The 14,061-nt window shown below is 43.3% G+C and overlaps 1 protein-coding gene across 1 annotated transcript; it reads left to right on the top strand.

Annotated features, from left to right (window-relative positions):
• Nucleotides 1–2,504: 2,504 nt before the first annotated feature.
• LOC310761864 (interferon-induced GTP-binding protein Mx-like) lies at nt 2,505–13,761 on the top strand (the record flags this gene model as incomplete). Its single annotated transcript, XM_083612061.1, has 9 exons — nt 2,505–2,881; nt 7,382–7,691; nt 9,489–9,681; nt 10,181–10,318; nt 11,538–11,692; nt 11,969–12,107; nt 12,684–12,882; nt 13,452–13,530; nt 13,663–13,761. Exons 2-9 carry the CDS (start codon nt 7,413–7,415, stop codon nt 13,759–13,761), a joined length of 1,281 nt encoding a protein of 426 aa, XP_083468187.1. The 5' UTR covers nt 2,505–2,881; nt 7,382–7,412.
• Between the last annotated feature and the right edge of the window lie 300 nt (nt 13,762–14,061).

Raw genomic sequence — 14,061 nt, 5'->3', positions numbered from 1 at the left:
CTTCAGATTGGCTGCAGGAGCTTCCTGCAGCCAATCCGAAGCCGCGGACACCTCTGGGCAACACCCCTTCCTTCCCGCTGAGGCAGCCGCGTATGGTCAAAAGCCAAGCAGGAGGAAACGGTGGTGGCGGGGAGGCTGCCTCCGCAGCCCAGGCCGTTGGAATGGGCTCTGCACCCCACGGACCCCTGGTCGAGGCAGAGGACATTACCACCGCAGAAAACATGGTATCAGTGGCTGTGGTGTGACTGGCGGGGGGGGGCTCCTTTTGGGAGAGGGGGTGCTTTTGGCAGATGGTGGGTCCGGCCCCCAAGGTCTGAGGGACAGTGGACCAGCCCCCTCCTGAAAACGTTTGCTGACCCCTGGCATAGACATTGCACTAGAAGAGTTCTGAAGAACATGAAATCTTATTCATTGGTTTGTTGCTAGATTGGCTAGTTCTAAATACATAGCCCACAGCTGTCTCTATTTACTCTCCTGCAAAACCAATCAGTGATTGGTTTGGAGCTATGGAGTTCCCCAGAGAATTTATTAGCTGGTTCTAATTAAGCTATTATACAACTTAGTTTTGTACTGAGTTTTCATCTCTCAACTGAACCAGCACAGGCTACTTGCTACCTGTTTTCCGAGCTTGTCTCTGGCTAAGTCAAAAACCAGCAGGACATTACCACTGCAGAAAACATGGTATCAGTGGCTGTGGTGTGACTGGCGGGGGGGGGGCTCCTTTTGGGAGAGGGGGTGCTTTTGGCAGATGGTGGGTCCGGCCCCCAAGGTCTGAGGGACAGTGGACCAGCCCCCTCCTGAAAACGTTTGCTGACCCCTGGCATAGACATTGCACTAGAAGAGTTCTGAAGAACATGAAATCTTATTCATTGGTTTGTTGCTAGATTGGCTAGTTCTAAATACATAGCCCACAGCTGTCTCTATTTACTCTCCTGCAAAACCAATCAGTGATTGGTTTGGAGCTATGGAGTTCCCCAGAGAATTTATTAGCTGGTTCTAATTAAGCTATTATACAACTTAGTTTTGTACTGAGTTTTCATCTCTCAACTGAACCAGCACAGGCTACTTGCTACCTGTTTTCTGAGCTTGTCTCTGGCTAAGTCAAAAACCAGCTTTGTCTGTTCTGCTAGGGAGTGGCTGTGGTCAACCAGAGACAACAGGATTCACACAGAAAACAGATAGCTTGTGGTCTGCCAATTTGCCTTCCCACCCCCCAAAAATGGCCCAAAATACCCCTCACCCTACCTTGAGATAACTGCAGGCTGCATTGTTTTAAATGTTGCTGGCTATTAGATATGAGAGTTAATAGTTTCAGTTGGTTTAATTTAGCCCTTGCTTGGCTCCTTGGCTGAAATGGAATGATTTATGTACATTAAGACTCCTCAGAACCTTTTAAAAAGTATAATAATAATCCAAAAAACAACATTCAAGGACAATGTGGTGGTTAACAGTAGGAAGTGGAGCAAAGACCGAATGGAACAGTCAAAAGTGCAGCCCTGTGTGGGGCTGAGAAAGTGGTATATGAAGTGTGTGTAAGAGTGAGAGGCAGAGAAACAGACTATTAAGGGATGTTGCAAGAGAGTGAACAATGACGTAGGGGTGTGTGAAATCGACTTCCCTAAATCAGTGGAGATCTGATTTCGCAAGCTTGATGTTAGCTTAGTGACTTTTTTATAGTGACTTACCATTGAAATTCTTTAACTGGAATGTCTGTAAATGTTTTAAGATGTGAAGAAGCCATAAGATCCAGGGCAGCACACAGATACAACATTTAAAAGCAAAAACACAGTAAAAACGTTTTAAAACTAAACAGCCTAAGAATAATTACAATTAAAAACATCTGAAAGCAGTTAAGAGTTATAAAAATGGTCTTCCATCCAATGATGGGGTTGGCAGGCACAGTATTCTCCAGCCACCAAATGCCTGGCTGAACAGGAATGTTTTCAACTTCCTCCTGACAGTTAATAATGACAGAGACAAACATACCATACAAGCAGGTGGGTTCAGCCCAGTCAGCCAGCACAACCCCAACCATACCTACTCAAGCAAGTCCTATTGAATTCTTCCCAGCTGTGTGGTGTTAGGATTGCAGTCTTAAGGAAACTGCATTTAGGTACCATTGGAATCAATGGGAAACATTGTCATGTCTTAAATCCCATGGATTTCAGTGGGAATGAAATGCAGTGAAGTTGGGCCTGCAGCCCATTGCATCTCTGTAACAGATTTATTTAAAAATGTGGATTTGTTAAATATGAACTATATGATGCTTGGATTGAACTGTATCACTATTTAGCAGGCTATCCGAGGCTGCCCCTGCTCTTATAGTCGGCCCCACTTGGGTGGGGTGAGGAAGCATCTCTGCAGTGTTTGTGGGTTTTTCTTCCATCTGAGGCTCTTCCAGCTCAAGCGCGTAAGATATTTCCTGATCCAGAGCCTACTGCACTTACGTTGGGCGGGGCCAGCTTTCCTGCACCCCAAACCTACAAAGAAGGCGGGGGGGGGATAAGAAGGTAAAGATGCAGGGATCAGGCGTAAGGCCCGCTTCGTCCGGCATCCGGCCCCAAGGTGCCTTCTGGGAAGCTCGCCAGCAGGATCCGACCACAGCTGCGCTCTCCCCGCTGGCGATCCAGGGAACTTAGTTGCTACGCCGGGCACCATCCTCTCCGCTCCCCGCCCCTTCCCGCTTTCCTTTCTGCCCAGGTTTTACTTTTAAGTTTCATTTCCCCAGATTTTGTCCCGGGGAAGAGGCGGGGCGAGGGATGGTGCTAAATTGCCGGCCCGGAGATCCAGAGGAGACTGGCTCGGAGTCGCTTCGGTGGACGCAACAGCCAGAGATCCGGCAGCGGGACAGATCGCCACCCAAGATCTCCGCTCCGTAAAGGTGACGTTTCCCCTCGACCCTTTCGACGCCTTGCTGTTAACCGAGTGATAGGCAAACAACCTTCCAGGAGAGATTTCATTTTAGGCCGCAAGAGGGCGAGCGACGCTGGTTGCGGCTCCGCCTTCCCTCCTGGAAGAGCCGAAAGGTCTCGCTCGGTCCTTGGAGGCGCTTCAGCCTTTCCATTTAATGGGGCGAATAAAGGCTTCATGGGGCGGGAGGGAGGGAGGGAGGCGCCATGTTCTCGGGCCCCTGGCTTGGGGAGGAAGGGCGGCGTTGATTGGCCCCATTGCGCTCTGCCTTCGCGCCCCAGGACGCAGCAGGTGGGAAGCGTCCCGCCCGAAGTCCATTTGGATACGGGGGTGGGAGGGTCACTCTCGGCGAAGTGAAGTTGGGATTAATAAAGGGGGCGTGGGATTTTGGTTAGGGGGCGCAGACCCTCAGATTCGTCTTGCTTTTTATTGATGGGGGGAACTGCCCCCTTGGCTACGCCAGGGAAGGGGGCTCAGTTCCCTCAGGCAGGCACGCGAAGCTCCACAGAACAGCCTGAGGGACGCGGTCGGGTTGTCGTTCTTTCACGGTCCTGTAGCACCAGCCCAGAAGTGATGCTCCGCTCCGGGCTAGTCAGGCTGTCCGGTTCAGAGAGGCGGTGTTTTCTGAGGGAAGACTGATGGCGCCCCTTGTGGCAGACGCGAATAGCGCTGAAGCCCTTTTGTCACCTGATATGAACGCTACTTGTAGTTTTGGGCGTTGGCTGGTTCTTGTTTGGAGCCGCGCTGAAAAGTTCCTGTTCCAGGCAGATGCAGAGCTTGATGCCCCCTTGGTGTGGGGAAGAGCTGAGGATGGAAGTGTCAGGTGTGGGTGAACGCTCCAGAATATATTATTATTATTATCATTCCTGCTGTTGTTATTCTTAACATTTCTATTATATGCCACCCTTCATCAAAAGATCTCAGGGGGGTTCACTTTCAGGTGGCCTCCAGGCTTTTAAAGGTTCTCTAACCATGTTTTAAGAGAAAGTAATAATCTGAGCAATCGTGCTCATAGTTGTGTATAGGACCACAAACTAAATATAAAGCAGGAGATTTGCAATCAGGACCTCCCATGTTTGTTTGCCCCATCAGCTGCTGTAATGAAAACAATCAGATTAAAAACTGCAGCTTTGCAAAGGGGGTAAGATATACTTTCCCACAGTTCTCTCAGTTAAAATCCCCCCTCCAGCAAAGTTGCCATGTTTACCCCTGTAGGGCAGACAGCAGCCGTGTATGTAAAATTGGAGAAAGGTTCAGCTGCTTATCTTATGTTACTACAGTTACGTCATATGTGTTATGGATAATCATGCTGTGTTTTTGTTTTGTTTTTCAACTTTGAATTAAATGTTGCAGAAATCAGACCATTTGAAACACATGCCAGGACATCTTTTATTTTCCTGATACGTATGTCAGGAGAGTCAGCTTGCACCTTTGTGTCAGAGACATTATGAACATGATACAAAGTGCAAAATATTTATACAGTAGCTGACAAAAAAAACCCAGGTGCAGGAGTTTATTCCTCAAACACACTGGAAAATGACAAAAGTTGGAAGAGGATTTTGGCAAGTTACTAAAATAGGGTTGCCTTTTAAATATCAGCTTGTCTAGCAGCTTTCTTTGCATTACATGGAAGTCTGCCATTACACATATTAGAGCATTTTTGCACAACTCTGTTCTTGTGACAGGTAGGTAGCCGTGTTGGTCTGCCATAGTCAAAACAAAAAAAAAAAATTTTTTTCCTTCCAGTAGAACCTTAAAGACCAACTAAGTTAGTTCTTGGTATGAGCTTTCGTGTGCATGCACACTTCTTCAGATACACTGAAACAGAAGTTGCCAGATCATTGCTGAATTGCAACTCATTACCAAACTTAAAACCATGGAGAGACCTGGTCTGAACAAAGACATTGGATTCTTATCTCATTATACATGACAAAGCCATTTTTCACCTTCTCACCCCTTGCTTTTTCCTGTAAGACCTATTGCAGTCGTTAAGAGCCGTCAACAGGCTCATCTCAGCTATCTGCCAACCACCCATTCCCACCACCCTTCTGAGTAATACCCCTCCCCACCTTCTCACTATATAGAATGATCTGGCAACTTCTGTTTCAGTGTATCTGAAGAAGTGTGCATGCACACGAAAGCTCATACCAAGAACTAACTTAGTTGGTCTTTAAGGTGCTACTGGAAGGGGGGAAAAAAAATTCTGTTTTTGTGGTTAGAGCAGAATATGAATCAAACACTTCCGTCCTTTGTTTCACACACAGTCAGCTGTCAATTATCTAGAAGTCTAGGCCTCATTGATTTCGTTAACATTTTTTTAAAGTGTGGGAGAACATCATCACTTAGCACTGAGCAAATTCTTGAGAAAACTGGCTAGGAAACAGAGTGAAAATGATGTATTGAGGAACGACAACAGGGAAGAAGTTAGGAACCTGCCACCTAGTGGACAAAGACTGAATTATTGACATTGCCTTTAAAAGCGTACACAAAATCTACAGTAGGACAATACTGTGGTACCTTGGTTCTCGAATGGCATAGTGGGCGAACAAATCGGCTCCCGAACGCCGCAAACCTGGAAGTAAGTGTTCCAGTTTGCGAATGTTTTTTGGAAGCCGAACATCTGTTTTGGCTGTCGGCATTGTTTCTTGGGCCAATCAGCCAATCAGAAGCTGTGTCTTGGTTTTCGAACACTTTGCAAGTTGAGCGGACTTCCAAAATGGATTGAATTCGAGAACCATGGTACCACCGTACCTTTACTAAGCCTACCAGGTATTGGATATTCCCCTAAAGTGGATTTAGGATTTTTTTTCTTTTTCTTAAAAGTATGTTTACTTTTGTTTTTTCAAATACCAGGAGCTCTATACACAAGTGGGTTCCTTGCCTTTTCTGCAGGGCACACAATGTGTGTGGTTTGTACAAAGAGGGTTCTAGAAGGTTTCTTCTTGTTGTGATCGAAGGTTTATTTCCATGTGAAAGAAACAGGAAGAAAGTTTTGGATGTTTGGGTTATTTCTCTGGGAAGCTGAGTACAGCTGGTTTCAACAGGTTTTGTTGTTCATTCTGTCAAGGTCATGCTGACTAATATAGTAAGGCCAGGAAGAGCCTGGGTCTCACTCACTTTCACTTCTGTCTTTGTTCTAGTGTTCTGTTTCTTTATGCTGTAGTGTTAAAGTTTAGTCTTACTAAGTTTGTAAGTTTTATTGTAAGTGCTGCAACTGGATTTTTATGGACTGTGTCAATCCCAATTGTTTTGGATTTGTGACCATTTATGCTCATTTGCCTTCAGTACCAGTAAAGCTCTGCTGGATGAAGTACAATTGCCCCTGGTCTGTTTTTTTGGAAACTCTGCTGTACGTGTTTAAGTTTTTTCCTCCGGTGCTAATGCGACAGTGACCACCTGGTTGATACCCTCAGCCTTGGAGCAGGTGCTTCGTCACAATCTGAAATCCTGTGGGCGCTGGCCAGCTGACAAGAGTAGCAGTGAGTGAAGACAGGAGTTCTTTGCTATCTTCTGCTACTTCAGAATAGTGGTAGTGGTGGTAGTGAACACAGCTGGCTTTGAATTTCCGTTTGTATTTATACTTTATGCTTATGGGTTAAGAGCCGAAACCTGGAAATCCTTCATTTGCATCTCTACTCCTTTCTTCTTCTTCTGATGCCTTAAAGACTTAATACATTTATTGTGGCATAAGCTTTCAAGGACTGCAGTCCTCTGTATCAGATACACAAAGTGCTGTCTTGACTAGGAGGACGGATAGCACTTCACGCACCTGCTGTTGACTGCAGTCTGTGAAGCTTATGCCATAATACACTTATTTATTTGTATTTATGGTGCAACAGGAACTCTTGTTTTTGCTGCAAAAGACTTAACATGCCTAGCCCTCAAGAAAAGGGAAAATACATTATTGCAGACAGGCACATGGTGAGGGAAAAAAATACACACGGTGACATTTTTTTAAAAAATCCAATTTATTTAAATGAAAGGATATGGATATGCAAGCTTGCAAAAGCAGAACTTGTTTGCACAGGACTCTTCCTTTTGAACTTTCCCCTTTGTTTGGATCTGAGAGAGCTAGAGTTTTTTAATTCAGCTTGTATAGCATTCTGACCTTACCTGAAAGTAAACCCTATGGTATAAAGTGGGACTTGCTTCCAAGTAAACCACATAGGATTGCACTGGAAGTGTATTAAATATTGAACCATTGTTGGATAAAGATATTGTGCAGATTGACAGCTATTTGCATTAAGATGGAATGTAAAATGCTGTGCAGATGTTATCCTTTCCTTCTGCTTATTTAAATAGTTAAGTTGAGAATAGTGGAGACAAACATTCTAGTGTATCTCCTGCTTCCAGATCTCCATAAATATGTGCATGCCCCATTTTCACCCACCCACATCCACAGTTCCAATCCAGCCCCCATCACTGCTTTGAGCTTTTCTTATTCTTGACAAAATGTGTAATATCATTTCAGGAATCAATAAAGGAAAGTCCCAGATAACTAAATGTTGAAGTCCTCTTCCTGGCGTGATTCTCCATCTGACCGGCGCGCTCGGAAAATTAAGAACAGGTGCTCTTCAGATGAGGAGATGAATAACCCATGGAATCCACAACAAAATGGGACTATAGGCACCATCCCATCACTGTTGCCAGAAGAAGCTAAATCTATACAATATTTTGCTACACCAAATGTATTTGCTCCATCAAAAATGGAAGGCTTTGTGTTCAGTCCCATAAAACACGAGGATGTGGATCAACTGGGAAAACAAAACCAACCTAATAAAGTAAGTCTTTTGAGTTAATATGCGCCTTGTTAGCACTGAAATCCTGCAATTTAGAGCCAACCTTTTACTCAAGGTTGTGCATTCTTGACACTAAACAAATCTAGGATTGTATGCCTCAGAAATCCAGATTACTGGCCAAGAAAAGCTGAAATTAAGTGGGTCTGCATAATTACTCTTATTTTCTGAAATTTATCCTGCTGCTTCTCCCTTGAGCCCTGCTTGTAACTGAAGTGATACCTTGGAAGCAGAATGCCTTGCAAGTCGAGCGTTTTGGCTCCCGAACGCTGCAAACCCGGTGAGTGTTCTGGTTTGCGAATGTTCTTTGGAACCCAATCATCCTGTGCGGCCTCCGATTAGCTGCAGGAGCTCCCTTGGTTTCCGAATGTTTTGGAAGTCTAATGGACTTCCAGAACGGATTCTGTTCGACTTTCAAGGTATGACTGTACTGGATATCTTACTCAGCCACCCCTCTGGCTTTGGAGAGTTTAACAGGTGTTGCCCACACACTCTCAAGAGTATAGGCTCCTAGCTGTAAGAGCCTGTGTGAGGGTTCAGGAGCAGATGTTGGAACAGGACCCATTACAAGACTAGTAGGGGAAGGAAGGATGGATGGAGAGGGGAAACCACAAGGGAGGCCACTGTCTTCCTCTCTAGACAGCCAGTTGTCTTGAGTGAGAGGGAATCTTTCTCATGGGAACTAACCTGCCTGGTGTGTTGTCTCTTTCTGGAAGGAGACTGGTTATGAATCAACTACGTTAGTGATGTTTGAGAATGATAAGGAACACAAATTCTGCTCATGGTCCTGTTGGAATATTCTAGTTGCTAGGCAATGGAAAATTTCTCCAGCAACAGGTGTCCTTATCAGGGCATGTGATCAAGGAAGTCTGGGTCAGTGTAAATGACTACAGTCACACCTCATAAGTCGAAAGGAATCCGTTCTGGAAGTCTGTTTGACTTCCAAAATGTTCTGAAACCAAAGTGTGGCTTCTAATTGGCTGCAGGAAGCTCGTGCAGCCAATTAGAAGCTGCAGAAACCCTGTCGGACGTTCAGCTTCCAAAAATAGTTTGCAAACCGGAACACTCACTTCCAAGTTTGTGGCGTTCGGGAGCAAAAACATCCGAGAACTAAGCTGTTCAAAAACCAATGTGCAATTGTATGTGAATGAGTCAGCATTAGGTATCTGGCCAGATGGCTAAAAAGAGAAAAAGATTATGTTGCTTTATTTGCTTTGTTCATTAATGACCAGTGTAAAGTTTTGTAAATAACATATACTCTGAGAAACAGGACCAGATTATGTTTATTCCTGTAATGGGAATTTCACTAAGAGATAGCTGGAATGCTGCTGATGCTATAAAGAAGTAAAAGATGCAGAAAAGCCTTTCTGTAAAAAGGAACTCTTCTGCAGAAAGAAATGAAAACCCAAGAGTAAGATGCTCACACACCAAAAAGAAGTGCCTAGCCTGGTCTAGAACCAATGCTACTTTTTGTGGGTGTTCAGTGATCTTTTTGATCCAAGCTGCTCCTATGAGTGTCACTCAGTGTTTGAAATACAATTCTGGCTTAGCTTTACATCTGACCCAAGGGCGGTTCTTTTGTTTCTTCATCGTAATTTGTTCGAATGAAACAAGCCCCCACTTTAGACATAACTTCAGAGATTGTGTTTTGTGGTCCCATTTGCGCAAAGCAGGAGTTTTCTCCCTATTCAAAGCAAACCATTAACCACAGCTCAGATGATGTATGAATAGAGCCACATACTAAAATGGAAGTGAACTGTGTATGTGTGTGTTTTTAACCAGAAACCAGAAAACACCTTATTCAACCAATACGAAGAGAAGATCCGTCCATGTATTGACCTTATTGATACTCTGAGAGCCCTCGGAGTGGAGAAGGACTTGGCATTGCCAGCAATTGCAGTGATTGGCGATCAGAGCTCAGGGAAAAGCTCAGTTCTGGAAGCTCTTTCTGGAGTCGCTCTTCCACGGGGCAGTGGTGAGAATTCCCGCCGGCTTTTCCTTCTGGGAAGCTTTGAGGATGTGCAAGTTCAGAGATTTTTTAACTTCAGTGTTCCTACTTTATAAAAGGCATCTTTATTTTCTAAAGTTACCTTCTCTTTGGTGTCTGCCTGCATTATTTTAACATCTCGGAGGGTTGGATACACTTCAAAGAAAGCAATGTTACCAGTTAGAAGTCTCTCATTTCTGAGAAACTAAATTGATTTTTAAAAAGCTTGGTGTAATATTATCAGCGGGGCGGGGATGGCACTGTTCACCTATAAGGTTAAGTGCAAAGATTTTAAGATAGCTGCCTACATCTGCAGTATTGCTCAGATTATTTATGGAGGTCCATTTTAGGAGCTGATTTTGCCCTAGAACTAGGTGTTGTTTCATCATAATCGGTGGGATTCTGCCTGTTTTTAGCAATCTTTAGGAAGTTTCTGTGAATCTGAATAACCTATACTTTTAATGAATTGGATTCTCTTCATGAACAGGCATTGTCACCAGATGTCCCTTAGAACTCAGGCTAAAAAAGCTGCAGCCTGGTGAAAAATGGAATGGGAAAATCAGCTACCTGGGAAAATATATGGAACTTGCAAATCCTTCAATGGTAGAAATAGAAATAAGAAAAGGTGAGTGTTGTGGTTTCCATTGTAGTCAATAACAGATCATTATTTTCTTTCTTAATTTCCTTCTATTATAAATGAGAATACTTCTTCAACCAAATTCTATATATAGTCCCAAAACCAGTGATGAGGTTTACCAGAAAATTTAGGGTAATTTTGCACTGGATTTTTTTTTAATTAAAATAAGGTTTCTTATAAAATCTTATCCAATTTAGTGTATTTATTTTACTTTTATTTAGCAAACAAAGCTTAACACTTGATAACAATGAAGCTTCTCTCACGTTGTATTTGACATTGATTGTCACAAATGAACTTATGAACTCATCGAAAGCACACTGGATTTTTTTCCATTCCACATTGCTGGCCAAATATCTTCAATGGCTAAAGTTTGGAAGATGTGGAGGCAAATGCATTGCTGAAATCAAATGATGGCTCTTACGTGGCTTCTATAGTATTCTTCTAACCTTTCCCAGCTTTCCCAATTGCTGTCCTCCAGCAGGTTGGGTTTTTTTTAGGTTGGGGGGGAGAGTCTTGTGGGCATTGTGGTGTCACAGATGCCCCATGAAGGGGTCCCAGGTCTGCAATGATTGGCAGCTGCTATTTAGAAGATTCAGGCAGAGATGTTTCCCCCAGCTCTTGTCTCCCTGGAGATGGTTCAGAGATTGAACCATGGGACCTTCTGTATGCAAAAAACCAACAGCCCTTGAAAATAAAACTGCACCATTGGAAACCAGAATTAACTTTTACAAGAAAATTTATAACCGTTCCGTTAACACTGTTTGATAAACATAGCCATATTAACCTTTCCAGTCTCAGAACTTCATTAATTATAAGAAGATACAGTCATACCTCGGGTTGAAGTTGCCTCAGGTTGAGTGCTTTTGGGTTGTGCTCCGCGGCGACCCAGAAGTAACGTAATGCGCTACTTCTGGGTTTCGCCGCTCGCGCATGCGCAGTCAAAATGACGTCACACGGATGCGCGGAAGCGGCGAATCGTGGCATGCGCAGTCACGGGTTGCATTTGCTTCAGGATGTGAACGGGGCTCCGGAACGGATCCCGTTCACATCCTGAGATATCACTGTACTGATTTTCTAAAGAGTTTTTCTTCCTTCCAAGTTTAGCACCTGTGTTGTATAACAAATGGTAGCCAGAAGAGGCTGCCAGTCCTGTGACATGATATTCTGAAATGTTGATGTTAAACTTTTTCTTGTTTCTTCATTCCAGCTCAGAACATAATAGCTGGTGATGGAGTGGCCATTAGTGATAAACTAATTACCCTTGAAATTAGATCTCCTGAAGTTCCAGACTTGACTCTGATTGATCTGCCAGGGATTGCAAGAGTGGCTGTGGGTAATCAGCCAGTAAATATTGGAGATCAGGTAAAACACTAAATATCTTGCCCAAGATAAGTGTACTGCATTCCTTACTAGGTTTCTGCTCCTTTCCTGCTGCTTCTTGCAAGCTCCCAGTCCTGGTGCTTTCTGCCTACCCCCTAAACTGGCAACCCCAGTCCTCTTTCAGCCTTGCAGCTTGCCCAGTATATTATCCTGCCTTGATTCCTGTACTAGCTTCAACTTGGCCTAGGCAACTTTCTATCAAACAGTGAAATAACTATACAGTAGCTCTAACAGCAGTTCTGTTTGCCTTCATTGCAGATCAAAAAGCTGATTAAAACATTTATTGATAAACAAGAGACAATAAATTTAGTGGTGGTTCCAAGTAATGTTGATATTGCCACAACAGAGGCACTGAAAATGGCCCAGGAGGTGGATCCAAATGGAGAGAGAACGCTTGGTAAGGAGGCAAAATAATTCTCCTTAACTTTGATAATCTTGCACTGTTGAAATGAGAACGTGCTTTTCAGATCCCGGAATGTCGGTATTTGTAGGTTGTTGTTGCTTTAAATGGTTCATGGTCACTATTTGTTTAGTTCCTTAAGTATTCTTTATTTATCTCACTAACCCACATGAAAACATGTGTTTCCTTTTTTCCTCATCATGAAGACAAGCCAAAGGTCCCCAGTTCTATATAGGGAGTTTTGCTTGAGTGGCAGCTGGACTTTATTCAGCACTGGCAATGCGACAACATACTTCATCGTACCTGAAAGTTAGCTTAGGGAATTCAGGGGAAGTGGTGGTTTCTCCATAATGTTTCAGTTGGCCCTGGTTCAAAGACATAATATTTTGCTTAATTCCACTGCAAGAAAGTAGAACTCTTTGGCCTGCATGATGGTTTTTGAGCCCTTGATTTTGCCAATGCAGACAAGATGATTTCTATACAAGTGTGAACAGTCCTTCAATTGTGCGTCACCTTTGCCATTTTGTATTATGTTGGGTTTTTTCCTAATGTCTTTCCATATTTCATCCCAAGGGATCGTGACAAAGCCTGACCTGATGGACAGAGGAACTGAGGGGACAGTTGTGAACATAGTGAGAAACCAAGTCATTCCCTTGAAAAAGGGATATATGATTGTGAAATGTCGTGGGCAGCAAGATATCCAGTCCAACATGACCTTGGCCTCTGCACTCAAGGAAGAGAGAGCATTTTTCGAGAAACATAAATGCTTTAGGTACTCATAGACTAGAGAGTGATTTTTAAGATAATAGTATAATTACAGTTACTTAAACGGCCTCGGTCCTATGTACCTGAAGGAGCATCTCCACCTCCATCGTTCAGCCTGGACACTGAGGTCCAGCGCTGAGGGCCTTCTGGCGGTTCCCTTATTGCGAGAAGTGAGGTTACAGGGAACCAGACAAAGGGCCATCTCAGTAGTGGCGACTGCTCTGTGGAATGCCCTCCCATCAGATGTCAAGGAAATAAGCAACTATCCTATTTTTAAAAGACATCTGAAGGCAGCCCTGTTTAGGGAAGCTTTTAATATTTAATGCTGTATTGTTTTTAATACTCGATTGGGAGCCACCCAGAGTGGCTGGAGAAACTAAGCCGGATGAGCAGGGTATAAATTATTATTATTGTTATTATTATTGTTATTATTATTAAATATTTATAAACCACACTTTTCACAGGAAGCAAAGTAATATTGTGTAAAACGTAATGCAACACTAAAAACATCAGTGAGTTTAACTGCAATTGTTAGCATCAGATTTTCTAGTAAACATTTTCTTTGTTCCCATACAGTATCCTTCTACAGGAAAAAAAAGCCACAGTCCCCTTACTAGCCGAGAAACTGACAAGCGAGCTTGTGGAACACATTTCCGTAAGTTAGCAAAATGACACTTTAAAAACAGCAACAATGAAACATCAACCCCAAAGTTTGTTTCTTTACTCATTACAAGTTTTTTCCCCCAGCACCATATACATCTTTTCTTTCTTTCTTTTTTCCTTTTAGAAATCTTTGCCCACTTTAGAACAGCAAATAAGATTTCAACTCCAAACTTTCTGGCAGCAGGCACACACTTTTATTTTACCAGTGCTTCTTAAATGGTAGCGGAATTTGGTGTTCATGTGTAGGGCAGTAGTGTCTCCAGTTGGCTCTGTTGTATTTTTTTATTGTACAATAAAAGGGGGAGAAACTTCATTTTATGCGTCTTGTCTGGTTCTGTCATAATTCTCAAGCACCACCGTCAGGAACTCTTCAATTTTTTCCCACAGGCTTCAAAATAAGTGCCATGTTTAAGATGCTTTTTTAAAAAAGCATTTTAATCTTTCCTTCCGCTACAGGCTCCTTTATAGTGGTGGTCGCTGTTCAATCTCCTAAGGCATCTTCTGCTGTATTTCCACCGAGCTT

The sequence above is a fragment of the Podarcis filfolensis genome, assembly GCF_964270895.1.
Source record: "Podarcis filfolensis genome assembly, chromosome: 4".
Lineage (NCBI taxonomy): Eukaryota > Metazoa > Chordata > Lepidosauria > Squamata > Lacertidae > Podarcis > Podarcis filfolensis.
The sequence above is the reverse complement of the archived record's forward strand: the minus strand, read 5'-3'. Positions and strand labels throughout refer to the sequence as shown.